General features: G+C 42.2%; 1 protein-coding gene across 3 annotated transcripts in view; it reads left to right on the forward strand.

Annotated features, from left to right (window-relative positions):
• The window catches only part of dis3l2 (DIS3 like 3'-5' exoribonuclease 2), a 437,600-nt gene that overhangs the window by 20,013 nt on the left and 400,522 nt on the right, over positions 1-17,065 (forward strand). For 2 of the 3 annotated variants that reach the window (XM_070883462.1, XM_070883463.1), the window contains exon 2: positions 1,665-2,586. In XM_070883462.1, coding sequence (XP_070739563.1) covers positions 1,707-2,586 — 880 coding nt within the window. In that variant the 5' untranslated portion in view covers positions 1,665-1,706. The remainder of the gene's footprint in view (positions 1-1,664; positions 2,587-17,065) is intronic. The other variant, XM_070883465.1, reaches the window with a different exon arrangement.

The raw sequence follows: 17,065 nt of genomic DNA on the forward strand, positions 1-17,065 counted from the left end.
TCTTCTGCAAGTTGGTTCTAGCGTTTCTTCTTTTCTTTTGGTGGAACTTTTGTGACCTCTGCTGGTGTCCAGCTCCTGCCATTTGGTCTCAATGACAGTAACTAGTGCCTCCACTTCATCCTGGAAGAAATTCTTGGTCCTTGCACCGCATTGTATCTTGTATTGCTGCAGATTCGGTTTTTCCAATGCTTTCTCACAGCACTCCTTCTCACACAATTGGCTCTTTAAAAATGACCGATTGCCAACCCGGAGCTGTACAGTGCATGCGCTTCCATTGATATAACGTCAAAAACGTCACTTATTTTGTTGCGCAGGCACAGAAAGTGTGGCATCGTTTTTTTGGCGCAGACAGCAGGCTCCACCCCCCCCCCCCCCCCTGCTCCACCGAGGCGACTGGACACATTGCGTGGCGCCAAATTTGAATTATACATCGGGGAAACTTTGGCAAAATATTTTTGGTGCATTTCTGGCCTAGAAAAACGGGTGTAACTCTGGCAATACGTCAGAAAACAGGCTTGGGCAAGATTGAGCCCGATGATACGATTCTATGGAGCACCTAAAGCGCTTGTACTACTGCCGAGATGCCAAGCAAATCAGTCTTGTTGCTTTTCTGTTTCTTATTTGTTGGTTTGTCGACTTTGAATTTTGTGGGCCTTTGAGCTTTGAAAAGGACTGATTTTAGACCTATTGCCTCATTGATCGACAAATCCTGCTTTTTAACCTTCAGAAATGTGCAGCAAACATATGGCCCTGAATTCGCGGGTGCGTACGCGCCCGTAGGGGCCCTGCAAGTTCCGGATTTAGGTATGCACTGCGCATGTGCCTAAACCCAGAACTTGCGATCTGTCAACAATCCTCATGACAGATCGCATGTGTCCAGAAGAAAAGGGTTCCGCGGGCAGAAGTTGGCTATTTGCCAACTTCTGCCCAACGAATGCCCGTGAAATTCTTACGGCTGATAAAAGCAGGTGTAAGGCCTGCTTTTATCAGCGAAAGACTTTTAAAGGACAGAAAAATACATTTTTTAATTTAAAAACCTGTGAAATAAGGCAAGTTTATTTTAGATTCTTTAAAATATGTAAATTTATTTTTCAAAAAATTACATTTTTGTTTTAAATAATTAAATTCTGTTTTGATTTTAAATGTGATTTAAAAATTTTTTTTATTTTAAATGTTTGTGGATTTTTTTGGGTACTCCCATTCATACTTGTGGTGAGCTTGTATATACGGAACCAATATAAGTATGAAGGGAAATACTTCTACTTTGGTTGGGCTGGCCCACGTGCTCTCAGTGAATGCGTGCGAAAAGCTTATGTCCCTAGGATACACGGGCCTCTACGCAGGTTTTCGTGTAGAGACCCAGGACTGCAAGTCTTGGAACCTCCCGGACCACCAGTTAAGTTCGGAGATATTTTTCAGGTCTAAGGCATCCGCTCGCGGGAAGCCTCCAACCGCAATTTCTGCACCACTGTAACAAGAGATGCATATTTCGAAATGCAAAACATTTTGAATAAACAATTAAACATGGAATAAATGCCTTTATATTATTGAACTGTTCTCTTTATATGATGGTATATTGTTTTAAAGCTACTTAAGATATTTTGGATCTTCAGGATAATATAGTATTTTACATCAGATGTTGATGTGTATTATTTTCTCTACAGCTTCAGCTGGTCTCTTTTTTGTGACTCTATCAACATCACCAAATGGATCATTCCGGACAAGCAAAGGAAACATTTCCCTCTTTTGATGCAAGAAATGGTAACAGTAAGATTGGCAATCCACAAAAAAATGCTTATTCCAGGCTGGTAAACCAGCATCGTAGTGGCAGGTTTAGAGCATATCTAAACCAATTTGCTCAGCAGATCAATTGTATAGACCAAAATGATGAAAGTGGCATTATTCCTGGGACTGATTTGAATTTTTCAGAAATGGAAGTTGTGCAACGAAAGGATATTAATAGCCAACAAAAACTAGGAGGAAATACAAAATACAGCCACTCTGTATTTGCAGTGGACATTGACAGTACTGCCCTATTTCCAAACATGCCTATTAATATTTTGGAAAAAGTTGGGGATGCTGGTGAGACAGTTATGTCTGACTGTTGGAAGAAGAAGCAGGGGTTGGCAACCAGAAAGCAAAACAAGCAAAGAGATACCAACACCAGCCAGGATGGAGATACTGAATCGGGAAACGAAGTTATGTTCAAAGAAACTAGGCCTAAACAAGTCCATCCAAAAACACTTTCAGACAGTCACAAAGAGTTTGCAGGGTTTGCAAAAACAGCCACTGCTGGTGATAGTGATCGTTATTCTGAGTCTGTGTTGCCAAGGCATAAACCACTTTTTGACAATTGTATTCAGAGTGTTGATCTAGGGAGAACAGAGAATGATGTACAAATAACTAATGAGATGGAAGTGCAGAATAATAAGAAAAAGAGAAATAGAAGAAAGAGCAAAGGGAAAATTGACCTAAGCTTGGGTTTAACTCCGTGTTCAGATGGAGTCGGCATTGGAGACCAAGTTGCTGCACTTCATGATCTGGAATCTATACAGCCAGAGAGAGCCAATATTGACCATGTGCAAAGTAAGGAATAGAAGATATATTTCATTATTAAAACTTGTTGAATTCCTCTGCTGTAAGTATTAATGGATTAATTTTTTATCTGATTGCAAAATACTCCAAGAATGAATTCAATTTGAAAATTAATTTCTTCAAACTACAAATGCTTAGACATACTGTTGTAATTTGTGTGAGCCTTGCAATGGTTCAAAGAATAGTTAGTCAATGTCCCTTAACCAGGAATAAACTTCATCCTAACTGATCCAAGAACAAAAATGAAAGCTTTAAAAGCTTTGGAAATTGATTTGATTTTTGCAAAAATGACATCATGAATTGTGTCCTGTTGTGATTTTGCAAACAATTGCATTGCCTTTCATATATTAATTTCTGTCCATAAGCATTACTTCCTGAAGTGCCTTTTATGTCAACATTTTCAATAGAAATTGCCTGTTATAAACATTTATAATAGGAAAACACCCTATCTAAATGTGTTACAAATGTTGGTCTGCCTTGCTCTGTTACGGAGAGGTCATTCCCATAAGTGGTCCGAGCTTTGTCCGTTCAGACGTGTGCGTGTACTGCCCAATATCCAATTAATAATAGCATCACCCAGGGGTGTAGAAATGGGACCTTTTGTGAGCTGAACTGAATATCATGTCTTTTGCACATGTCCTCCTTCAATCTTTCCAAATGCAGACCAAGGAAACGCTTTTTAGTATAATGTGGCCAGATAGGAATTGTTAAGCTGTTTTACTTATAGTCATCAAGTGAATGTACAGAATAACGGTAGTAATCAAATCTCTTCTTGATTCAACTAACTGCAGAACCCTTCTTGGGAACGAGATAAGTAATAAAAAATATGCCACACTGTTCCACTTAACTTTTCCGGGCTCCTGATCCTGACTGGTTCTGGGCTTTCGATGACTCTGTTTCCTCTCATTAAGCATGCTTCCTTTCCCACTGTCGCTGGCTCGATAACTGTTTATAACTCTTTTTGTCCTTTTCTCTGTGTTCCCACCAAGTCGGACGGCTGTCCCTCTGATTCATTCCCATTCAATGACTTGCCGGTAGGTCTGTCAACCAAACTTACTACTTTTCCTCCCACTTTGAGGTGTGGCTTTCCAGACACCATTTCCTGTTGCACTCAAAATGAATACGGATCGTCGTAGCTTAATGAATCAGGGATGAGTGAATTGACTTTCATTATCTCTATTTGAAGTAGATGATAAACTGACATTCTACAAGCTGCTTGTCTAGCTTGAACAAACATCTTTAATGTCTGCAGTGGGTGTTTTTTTAAACCTGTATAAATTCATTTTGTTTTTCTATACAACACTTAAACATCCCGAATCCTATGTGCCTGTCTGGCGTTAACTTGAGACTGAGTCAGAATCTTTTTGCAAATGAGCATCAGGAGCCCAAACTTATTGGAGTACAATTTCCTGCAGTGGTGAAATCAGCAACATATGCTGTAACTTTCGCCGTTTTGCTGATCCTACTGTTGCTAACTTAATCTGAAATTTCCTGGCTTTCTAATTGTGGCCCTTACAGCTAAGGGGATCAGGGGGTATGGAAAGAAGGCGGGAGTGGAAGTTGCATGATCAGCCATTTTCTATGTTTTTATGTTTCTAATATATTACAGCGAGCATAACAGCGCATTGGAAGCGGCGCAGCCAATGGCTAGTATATTGATCCCATAATGCTAATGGTCCAATTTCTTTGTCATATTGATATCAGTTCTGAACTCAACAGAAATGTTATAATAAAATGAAGTCCTTTCACTGCTACGGGGAAAGGTATCCATATAACCTTTGCTGAGCCTAGCCTCAAGCGATCAAGAGACCATTCTCAGCAAGAATTGGGAAGTGTCAGTTTCACAATATAAAATAAGCATTTGAAGAGGTAAAGATGTAACAATTCTGTTTAGGATGCGACTGCTGCCAATGAACCAGAAGTATTCTGCGCATTCCACTTCAGGTTCGTCACAGGAGGGGGTTTGTTAAATATATTTTTTTAAATGCCGGAAGGGTGCGGGATCCTTGAAAAGAATGCCGGGAGAGAGCGGGTACTGAGGAAAAATGCCGCGAGGGAGCGGGCTTTGAGGGGGAAAAACAGAAGCTTCTGGTTCCGGATTAATGCGCAGTACGCTTCTGCGCAGCTTTCGGTCGATGGCAGCAGTCACTCTGTTCTATTTAAATCTGTACGAAAAGACAAATTTTTATATAGAAGCTACTATAATGTGGATATTGAAGAAATCAACCCTGATTGCAGCTGACTATTGCACTGTTTAGAATTGTTAGAACATTAAGTATTTGTCGCTTCAGAGAATGTGCTGTGCTCTGAAGCCGAAATGGGCATTTTTTTCTTGATGAAATGGATATTGCAGCTTTCTTATTCTCTGCACTAATGTCATTGATAAACTGTACATTGGGACAATTTCATCACCATTAATTTATTTATGTTCCCATTTATCCCTAACAGCAACTAGTTACCGTGTTGTGTTTTAATCAGTCTCATAGTATTGTATGATACTCTGGTTTGTCTATGATACAGATGAGCAACAATGTCTTTGAGCAGGTAGAAGAGAGGGTAGATAAACAAATATATACAATGTGTGTAAGGGGACAAAGGAGGTGTAAAGTGACGAGGCCAACAATACGTTTATTCAAATTGAACTGAATTGCAGACCCAGTGAAGTGCCCTGTGCTTATCCCCCCTACCACACGCAGATCCAAAACATGCCTGGACAGTTCTTTCTTGCTACTTGGCATGTATTTATTCAAATATTCTTGTTCATTAGCACTATGATCTCTTAGACCTTCATAATTCCTCTCTCACACCAGCTCATACATATGTAAGACATGACTCGTATTTTGTAAAGTAATGTTCTTTTAACATTAATTGATTCCAGAAATTAACTTGTTTTACCCCCTTGATCGGATGGAAATCCTGTCCCTGTGCACAAGGATAAGCACTTCCTCCTCTAATAATCTCCCTGATTATCTAATAGCTGCGTTAATTATGACTCTATTGAACCACTTTCTGTATTATTATGCAAATGAAGGACAATCACAGTGCTGTCTAAACACCATGCCTAACATACTTTGACTGCAAGTATACAGACCATTTAGAAAGGCTATGTATCTCTAAGTTGAACTGCTGATAGACTCTTTACATCCATAAATCACACTGCTGCCAGGCCATCACTGCCATTTTTCAGTCCACGTGGCAGTGATAAGAAAATATTAGTTAATTAAGGAAATTCACCATTGATTTTAGTGGGAGGAGATATGTTAACTTCTCATTATTTCGGTGAGTGTTACGGCAGAGTGGTCCAGGAAATTATTGCGTGGCAGAAGTCACTTGTGCCATAATTTGCTCTTTTGCAACATAAAACAGGCCCCCGACATAGATGCGCCATTACAATTACATTACAAAGTAGATGCAAGCACTAAATACTATGTTTCCAATGGTGGAGTGAAGGGTGGAGGATGTACAAAAGGCTAGAGCCAGAAGAACAGCGGGGGCGATTTTAACCTACTCACTCAGCAGAAACTTGGTGGATGGGCAGTTAAAATTGCCCTGGCTCTTACCTGTCCGTCAGCCGCCATGATTGCAACATCTATAATTTTAACCTGCATTCCTGAGCAGGCAATAAGGACACATGCCTGGAGTCAACAGGGTCGTTCTTTAAATATGCATCATCATCATCATCATAGGCAGCCCCTCGGAATCGAAGACTTGCTTCCACTCTAAACTTGAGTCCTTATGTAGCTGAACAGTCCAATACGAGAACCACAGTCCCTGTCACTGGTGGGACAGATAGTCGTTGAGGGAAAGGGTGGGTGGGACTGGTTTGCCGCGTGCTCTTTCCTCTGCCTGCGCTTGATTTTTGCATGCTCTCGGCGACGAGACTCGAGGTGCTCATCGCCCTCCCAGATGCGCTTCCTCCACTTAGGGCGGTCTTTGGCCAGGGACTCCCAGATGTCAGTGGGGATGTTGCATTTTATTAGGGAGGCTTTGAGGGTGTCCTTGTAACATTTCCTCTGCCCACCTTTGGCTCATTTGCCATGAAGAAGTTCCGAATGGAGCGCTTGCTTTGGGAGTCTCGTGTCTGGCATGTGAACAGTATGGCCTGCCCAGCGGAGCTGATCAAGTGTGGTCAGTGCTTCAATGCTGGGGATGTTGGCCTGGTCGAGGACGCTAACGTTGGTGCAGGTTGCGGCCCAATGACATCATTGAGACTTGACTGTAATTTTAACTCCTGCCTGAATGGGGACTCCACCTGGAGTTAAAATCGGGGGCACTGGTGTTTGGAGTGTGGAGCTATCACCTCTGTTGACACATCCACTGCCTCTGTGCTGTGTCTGGGATGAGTTGTAACTTCCCCCTGCCAAACATTGGGAAGATGGAAGATACTGCCTTTGGCCTTGCCACCGACTCCCATCTCCCTCCCTGCCCACAAGATCTTTTTAAGCGCAGCACTTTAAACGGGCCGTGCACTCAACAAAAGTTAGCGGTAACATTGGTCTCGGGCAGAACCACACTGAAACTTATGTGTTCTATTTGACCTGGAGTTGAGCTTCTGACTTCATATCTTCATCACAAAGACTACCTACTTTTATCTTCGTAACATTGCCCACCTCAGCCCATCTGCCACTGAAACCCCATTCGAACCGCTGTCGCCTCCAGACGCAATTATTCCAGTTCTGACAAAGGGTCTCAGACCTGAAACGTTAACTGTTTCTCTCTCCATGGATTCTGCCCAGCTTTCTAGGTGTTTCCAGCATTTTCTGTTTTTGTTGTCAATTATTCCACTGATGTTCTGGCCGGTCTTCCATTCTCCTCCCTTCTTAAACTTTAGCTCATCCAGAACTCTGCTGCCCTTAATCCTATTCCACATGAAGTGACACTTGGCTATCCTGCCTATCCCAGCTGTCCCCGTTGATCTACAATAATTGTCAGTTCCCCAAAACCTCAAATTTAAAATTCTGATCCTCGTATTTACATTTTGTTACTGCTTTGGTCCTCCACAGCTCTTAATCCCCTCCAACCTTGCATTCCTCACTGTACTTTCCTTTCTTCTGACTCCAGTCTCTAATTCACCACCAACCCCTCCCCGCTCCCCCGCCATGCCCCACCATTGGCACTTCAGTGATCCAAATCTCAGTTCTGGAAAATGTTGAGTTCCCACACCACAGTACTATGAGAAGTTCAGAGACATAGACTATGTACAGTAGGCACCTCAAAGCACTGGAGAACTACCACCAATGCTACCTTCGCAAAATCCTGCAAATCCATTGGCAAGATAGGCACACCAACATCAGCGTTCTCTCTCGGGCCACATCTCCAGCATTGAGGCATTGATCACGCTTGACCAGCTCTGGTGGGCGGGCCACATTGTCCGCATGCCTGATGCTAGACTCCCGAAACGAGCACTCTACTACGAGCTACATCACGGCAGGCGTGTCCCAGGAGGACAGAGAAAATGCTTCAAGGACACCCTCAAAGCCTCCTTGAAAAAATGTAACATTCCGACCGACTCTTGGGAATCCCTGGCCCAAGACCGCTCAAAGTGGAGGAGAAACATCTGAGAAGGCGGCGAACACTTCAAGTCTCTTCGCCAGGGGCACGCGGAAGTCAAGTACAAAAAGTGGAAGGAGCAGAAGACAAATCAGGCACCCCATCCAACCATCCTTCCAATCACTGTCTGTCCCACCTATGACAGAGACTGTAGATTCCGCATTGGTCTCATCAGTCACCTTAGAACTCATTTTAGTGTGGAAGCAAGTCATCCTCGACTCCGGAGGGACTGCCTAAGAAGACTACTGAGATCAAAGGACCCCCTTCCCAAGCTACCAAACTCCAGCAGCTTAATTGCAGTACCAACAGAAATAGATTTGCCCAAGCCCGGGCCTGCCCCTCGGTCCGACTAAACCCTATTTCTTCTGACCAGTGCTAATACGAGATACCTACTTCCAATTGGTGAATATTGTATGCCGATTTGATATGTATTCCCTGCATTAAAAATAGCAAAGGATAAAAATGAAAAATATAGCAAGGAAATTTATATAAAATATAAAGACTGCTCATGTACAGTTTTCATAGAATAATGGACAGAGTTGTAAAGTTCTATCCTTAAAGCACCAGTTAAAAATCCCAGAGTATCATTTAATAAAAATGGAATTTGACTTATTCAATCACTGTAAATTAGTGGCATGGATATTGGCCAGGATTTTGCAGTCAGCGGTGAACGAACGGTGCGAGCTGTTCATTACACTTGCACTTGCCCACAGACTTTCAATGGGCTTTTGCACTGGAACTTGCTGTGATTAAGTGATTTGTTAAAGTGCAAATCCAAGTACTTTTTAAATGCAGTGAGGGTTTCTGCCTCTATCACCCTTTCAAACAGTGAGTTTCAGACCCCCACAACCCTCTGGGTGAAAACACCTCTCCTCAACTCCCTTCTAATCCTTCTACCAATTATTTTAAATCTATGCCCGCTGGTTATTGACCTATCTGCTAAGGAAAGTAGGTCCTTCCGATCCACTCTATCTAGGTCCTCATAATTATATACATCTCCTTTAAATCTACCCTGTTCCAAAGAAAACAACTCCAGCCTATCCAATCTTTCCTCATAGCTAAAATTCTCCAGTCCAGGCAACATCTGCGTAAATCTCCTCTGTACCTTCACTGATGTGATCACATCCTTCTTGTAACGTGGTGACCAGAACTGCATGGGATACTCTAGCTGTGGCCTAACCTAATGTTTTATACAGTTCTGTCAGAACCTCCCTGCTCTTGTATTCTATGCCTTGGCTAATAAAGGAAAGTATCCGTATGCCACCTTAAACACCTTATCTACCTGCCCTGCTACCTTCAGGAATCAGTGAACATGCAATCCAAGGTCCCTCTGTTCCTCTACACTTCTAGTATCCTACCATTTATTGTGTATTCTTGAGGCCTTGTTGGCCCTCCTCAAATGCATTACCTCACAATTCTCGGCATTGAATTCCATTTGCCACTTTTCTGTCTACCTGACCACTGCATTAATATCTTCTTGCAGGCTACAGCTTTCTTCCTCACTATCAACCACACGGCCAATTTTTGTATCATCTGCAAAATGTCTTGATCATGTCTCTACATTGAAGTCTAAATCATTGACACATACTGTACCACAAAGAGCAACAAACCTATTACTGAGCCCTGCGGAACCCCACTGGATACAGCCTTCCAGTCATAAATGCTCTCATCGACCATTACCCTTTGCTTCCTGCCACTGAGCCAGTTTTGGATCCAACTTGCTACTTCCCCTTGGATCCCATGGCATTTACATTTCTGAACAGTCTGCCATGTTGGACCTTGTCAAAAGCCTTGCTAAATTCATGTAGAGTACATCAAACGCATTATCCTCATCGACCCTCCATATTCTCGCTTCAAAAAATTAAATTAAGTTAGTCAGACACGAACTTCCCTGAACAATACCATGCTGATTTCCCTTGATTAATCCGTGCCTTTCTAAATAACGATTAATACTGTCCCTCAGAATTTTTTCCAATAATTTGCCTACCACTGAGGTTAGACTGACTGGCTTGTACTTAACTCGGTTTGTCCCTTTCTCCCTTTTTAAACAACGGTACAATGTTAGCAGTCCTCCAGCAACATGTCTGTAGCCAGAGAGGATTGGAAAATGATGGTCAGAGCCATCCCTATTTCCTCCCTTGCTTCTCTTAACAGCCTGAGATAATTTCATCCGGGCCTGGCGATTTATCTAGTTTCAAAGATGCTATACCCCTTAATTTTGTACAAATAAAAGTTGTTATTAATAGTAATACTTCCTCTGTCACTATGTTTATCCGATGCAATATTATACAGTCCTCCTCCTTAAGTACAATGTCTGCATCATCCTCTCTTTTGTGAAGACAGACGTAAAGTATTCATTGAGAGCAACTTACAGTTTTCTTTGTAAGATGCAGTGGAATTATTAATGTCCACCTGAATCACTGGAACAAGAATACAGGTCCTCTTGTTTAACATATAATAAGAAGGGTGGCACCTCCAACAGTGCAGTACTCCTCAATACTGCACTGAAGTGTCAGCTTAGGAGTGGGACTTGAACCCATAACCTTCTGACTCAGAGACAAGACGACTACCAATTGAGCCAAGCCGTCAGAGCATCCTGGCTCAATGCATTGAAACTCCAGCATGCCACGTGTACAGAATTGTAATTCAGTTAGTAGTTGTTTCAGTTCCTCATTAGTAATCCATCTCTGTTTTGGCATGCTTCATGAAATAAACATAAGAGCATAAGAATGGCACCAACTAGTGAATGAAATTGTATTCCAGACATGAAGACATCCACAAGTACATACATTTGCTTCCACAAAACTCTGATTTTGCAAGGGGCCCAGACATCCTGACATTTCTCTCTTCATTCCTGTCCTAGTCGCCATCTCAGGTTCAGAGAGTATAGAGCCACGGTGACCTTGATTTCATTTGCTGGTCTTGGATACCATGGTTAATATGACTTGTCAGGAAACCGTAATTTGACCAATTATCAAAACTAGTTCAAGTACTAAAGCTTCAGTACTTTTGTCATCTGACAATAGTGACTTCCTTTTAAAGTGAAATATTTTGGCAGTTGGTGTGTGGAGAGTCACCTTACCCTTTTGTTCCGTGGAATTATCACAAGTCTTGAATTACCTTCTAAGTTAATGAATATACAGCATAAATCTAGCTCCATTGCATGAATTTAACAGCTGTGCTTTTCAGTGGCACTAGTGCATTCTGTGGAGTTGCATCTGTTTTTCTGCCTTATCAAAGGTGTGTGGCATATTAATCCCTGTTCGGTCTTGCTTTTCTGATCAGAAAAGAAAAAAAGGCTTGCATTTATATAGTGCCTTTCACAACCACCAAATGTCTCAATGAAGTATTTTTTTTTGATCAGACTTACTTTAAGCCTATAGCTTCCATAAATTGAACATTCCCAATATGGAAACATTTACATTGCATCGAGGTTTAAATTTGGTCAGGAGAGCTTTTGAGCTGGTTGTTAATGTGTTTACTGACCAATTCATGTCAAAGGTGATAATCTAACTAATCCTACCCATCTCATTGGTATGATAGAGAATGCTCCATAATATGGACATCCAGAAGGACTTTTGCATTCCATCTAATCAAATTTTGTTTGCTAATTCTCCTGTGAAGTGCCTTGGGACTTTTTATTACTTTAAAGGCACTATATAAATGCAAGTTGTTGTCACCAGGACCAAGGCCCGAAGGAGTTTATATGGAAGCAAAATAATTGGTTTGCCTTTTTCTGTGAAGTCGATTGACATGTCGTTAGATGGCAGATCACCAGGACAGCTGTTTCTGCTGCATAAGCTTAAAGGATGTTTTCAAAATTGAGATATAAAGTAATTTGTACAATTACAATTGATATAGCCTTGATCTTGTTGCCAAGCCGGGGTCACAGATTTGTACTTGGAGGGGAAGGAAAGCCTGGGGCGTGAAGGAGTACTTCTGTTCAAAATACAATAATCGTTTAAGATAATATAAATACATTTAGTGTTTTTAGTATGAAGATGGGCAGGGAGCCCATCTTCATACTAAAAACACTAAATGCCATTTATATTTTAAACTATTATTGACTTTACTGCTTGATACAGTCCTGTTATTTATTCCCTATTCAATTGCTCAGGTGACATTACCTAGAGGGACGATTGTCAGTGTTCTGTAGCAGTTCCATTTATTTCATTTGAAGTCTGTATTTTGTTCCAACCTGCAAGTTACTTAGAGCTGCCTGATGCGGAAAAGCATTACTGGCTGCATAATTGGGCAGTAGAGGGCTCTCATGGGTTCGTGTACAGCATAAAAACATAGTTTAATGTTATCACATAAATAACTTCAGGAAAGTTAGTTGAGGTATGATAGTAAAAGAGAGTTACTTAAAAAAAAATCCTTGATTTATTTTCAATTCTCTGTTCTGAATCTTGGTCTAGCGATTATGTTTGGGATCAGTTTTGCATTTCTACTTGTTAAATTCTCTACAAGTACCCAACGCATGGTCTAACTACACGAATAATGTTCTTGTTGTGTTGGCAGAGTAAAATTGATAAAATCCTATTTACAGCCAAATCCATAATTGCAATATTCTGGCGAGATGGTGAATTTCTGCCAGAGCAACAAAACTTATACAATATTAATTGGTGACACAAGTGATAACTACCACTGGTTTTGAAAATATAAGAATTTTATCATTTAATTCATGTGAGAGTTTATACATTGCTATAGCTATGCTGGGTGAGTTGCTCAATTGGATTTCTAATCGGAAGGTAAACCTCATAACCAAATTTCTTAAGGTGGGTGTATGTCCTGAAGCCCCCCTTTGTAAAGTCATTAGAACAATGCATTTATTTTAAATATTTTGTATGAAGATAAGAACTCTGCGAAAATACTGGGCGTCTAATACAGACATCCAAACAGGGAGCAATAATAAGAGATGTTGGCAATTCAAAGAGGTTTGTAGAAGTAATGGAGCTAAAATGGACTTTATCCAAAAGGAGCCAGGGATAGCACTAATGTTGGTACAGGTAATCAGAATTGGAAGGATGCATAGAATGCACACATGATTGTTTTCTAAGTCAGTATGTTACAAGTACACTGAGAACCTGCAGTACTGGACCTGGTTCTGTGCAAAATTTGTTGGCTATACTATAAGGAAGAATGCCTTCGACTGGAGGTAGATTATAGACAGGTTGGGAATAATGTTCCCTCTTTACCTTTTTGTGTGCGTGGCCCCTTTAAGGAGCGGCGCGGCTAATTCAAAATAGCATGCATGCATGGTTTTTCACATTGAACATCCGGCTGTATGGGAGGCCCTGAGTGCCGCGCGACCGCGCAGCTTAAAGAGGACGTTGGTTGGGGGAATGTATGGTTGGGGGCAGATATGTGGCAAAGACAGCTCAATTAATGTGCAATGTATTTTGGGGGAAAGATAAGCAAATGAAAATCTTAAATGTTGAATTTCACTTGTGGAGGAACAGAGATCTCGGGGTGCATAGAAACATAGAAAATAGGTGCAGGAGTAGGCCATTCGGCCCTTCGAGCCTGCACCACCATTCAATAAGATCATGGCTGATTATTCATCTCAGTACCCCTTTCCTGCTTTTTCTCCATACCCCTTGATCCCTTTAACGAACTGGCATTAACAACTCTCTGCGGTAGAGAATTCCACAGGTTAACAACTCTGAGTAAAGAAGTTTCTCCCCATCTCAGTCCTAAATGGCTTACCCCTTTTCCTTAGACTGTGACCCCTGGTTCTGGATTTCCCCAACATCGGGAACATTCTTCCTGCATCTAACCTGTCCAGTCCCGTCAGAATTTTATATATTTCTATGAGATCCCCTCTCATTCTTCTAAACTCCAGTGAATACAGGCCCAGTCATCCAGTCTCTCCTTATAAGTCAATCCTGTCAACCTGGGAATCAGTCTGGTGAACCTTTGCTGCACTCCCTCAATAGCAAGAACGTCCCTCCTCAGATTAGGAGACCAAATCTGAATACAATATTCCAGATGAGGCCTCACCAAGGCCCTGTACAACTGCAGTAAGACCTCCCTGCTCCGACTCAAATCCACGAGCTATGATGGCCAACATGCCATTTGCTGCCTTCACCGCCTGCTGTACCTGCATGCCAACTTTCAATGACTGATGTACCATGACACCCAAGTCTTGTTGCACCTCCCCTTTTCCTAATCTGCCCCCCTCAGATAATATTCTGCCTTCATGTTTTTACCACCAAAGTGGATAACCTCACATTTATCCACATTATACTTCATCTTCCATGCATTTGCCCACTCACCTAACCTATCCAAGTCACTCTGCAGCCTCATAGCATCCTCCTCGCAGCTCACACTGCCACCCAACTTAGTGTCATCCGCAAATTTAGAGATACTACATTTAATCCCCTCGTCTAAATCATTAATGTACTGTGTAAACAGCTGGGGCCCCAGCACAGAACCTTGCGGTACCCCACTAGTCACTGCCTGCCATTCTGAAAAGTACCCATTTACTCCTACTCTTTGCTTCCTGTCTGCCAACCAGTTCTCATTCCACGTCAGCACACTACCCCCAATCCCATGTACTTTAACTTTGCACATTAATCTCTTGTGTGGGACCTTGTCGAAAGCCTTCTGAAAGTCCAAATATACCACATCAACTGGTTCTCCCTTGTCCACTCTACTGGAAACATCCTCAAAAAATTCCAGAAGATTTGTCAAGCATGATTTCCCTTTCACAAATCCATGCTGACTTGGACCTATCATGTCACCTCTTTCCAAATGCGCTGCTATGACATCCTTAATAATTGATTCCATCATTTTACCCACTACTGAGGTCAGGCTGATCGGTCTATAATTCCCTGTTTTCTCTCTCCCTCCTTTTTTAAAAAGTGGGGTTACATTGGCTACCCTCCACTCGATAGGAACTGATCCAGAGTCAATGGAATGTTGGAAAATGACTGTCAATGCATCCGCTATTTCCAAGGCCACCTCCTTAAGTACTCTGGGATGCAGTCCGTCAGGCCCTGGGGATTTATCGGCCTTCAATCCCATCAATTTCCCCAACACAATTTCCCGACTAATAAAGATTTCCCTCAGTTCCTCCTCCTTATTAGACCCTCTGACCCCTTTTATATCCGGAAGGTTGTTTGTGTCCTCCTTAGTGAATACCGAACCAAAGTACTTGTTCAGTTGGTCTGCCATTTCTTTGTTCCCCGTTATGATTTCCCCTGATTCTGACTGCAGGGGACCTACGTTTGTCTTTACTAACCTTTTTCTCTTTACATACCTAGAGAAACTTTTGCAATCCGTCTTAATGTTCCCTGCAAGCTTCTTCTCGTACTCCATTTTCCCTGCCCTAATCAAACCCTTTGTCCTCCTCTGCTGAGTTCTAAATTTCTCCCAGTCCCCGGGTTCGCTGCTATTTCTGGCCAATTTGTATGCCACTTCCTTGGCTTTAATACTATCGCTGATTTCCCTTGATAGCCACGGTTGAGCCACCTTCCCTTTTTTATTTTTATGCCAGACAGGAATGTACAATTGTTGTAGTTCATCCATGTGGTCTCTAAATGTCTGCCATTGCCCATCCACAGTCAACCCCTTAAGTACCATTCACCAATCTATCCTAGCCAATTCACGCCTCATACCTTCAAAGTTACCCTTCTTTAAGTTCTGGACCATGGTCTCTGAATTAACTGTTTCATTCGCCATCCTAATACAGAATTCCACCATATTATGGTCACTCTTCCCCAAGGGGCCTCGCACAATGAGATTGCTAATTAATCCTCTCTCATTACACAACACCCAGTCTAAGATGGCCTCCCCCCTCGTTGGTTCCTCGACATATTGGTCTAGAAAACCATCCCTTATGCACTCCAGGAAATCCTCCTCCACCGTATTGCTTCCAGTTTGGCTAGCCCAATCTATGTGCATATTAAAGTCACCCATTATAACTGCTGCACCTTTATTGCATGCACCCCTAATTTCCTGTTTGATGCCCTCCCTAACATCACTACTACTGTTTGGAGGTCTGTACACAACTCCACTAACGTTTTTTGCCCTTTGGTGTTCTGCAGCTCTACCCATATAGATTCCACATCATCCAAGCTAATGTCTTTCCTAACTATTACATTAATCTCCTCTTTAACCAGCAATGCTACCCCACCTCCTTTTCCTTTTATTCTATCCTTCCTGAATGTTGAATACCTCTGGATGTTGAGTTCCCAGCCCTGATCATCCTGGAGCCACGTCTCCGTAATCCCAATCACATCATATTTGTTAACATCTATTTGCACAGTGAATTCATCCACCTTATTATGGATACTCCTTGCATTAAGACACAAAGCCTTCAGGCTTGTTTTTATAACACCCTTTGTCCTTTTAGAATTTTGCTGTACAGTGGCCCTTTTTGTTCTTTTTCTTGGGTTTCTCTGCCCTCCACTTTTCCTCATCTCCTTTCTGTCTTTTGCTTTTGTCTCCTTTTTGTTTCCCTCTGTCTCCCTGCATTGGTTCCCATCCCCCTGCCATATTAGTTTAACTCCTCCCCAACAGCACTAGCAAACACTCCCCCTCGGACATTGGTTCCGGTCCTATCCAGGTGCAGACCGTCCGGTTTGTACTGGTCCCACCTCCCCCAGATCCGGTTCCAATGCCCCAGGAATTTGAATCCCTCCCTGCTGCACCACTGCTCAAGCCACGTATTCATCTGCGCTATCCTGCGATTCCTACTCTGACTAGCACGTGGCACTGGTAGCAATCCCGAGATTATTACTTTTGAGGTCCTATTTTTTAATTTAGCTCCTAGCTCCTTAAATTCGTTTCGTAGGACCTCATCCCTTTTTTTTACCTATGTCGTTGGTACCAATGTGCACCACGACAACTGGCTGTTCTCCCTCCCTTTTTAGAATGTCCTGCACCCGCTCGGAGACATCCTTGACCCTTGCAC

Source organism: Pristiophorus japonicus, chromosome 6 (genome assembly GCF_044704955.1).
Source record: "Pristiophorus japonicus isolate sPriJap1 chromosome 6, sPriJap1.hap1, whole genome shotgun sequence".
NCBI classification, from domain to species: Eukaryota; Metazoa; Chordata; class Chondrichthyes; family Pristiophoridae; genus Pristiophorus; species Pristiophorus japonicus.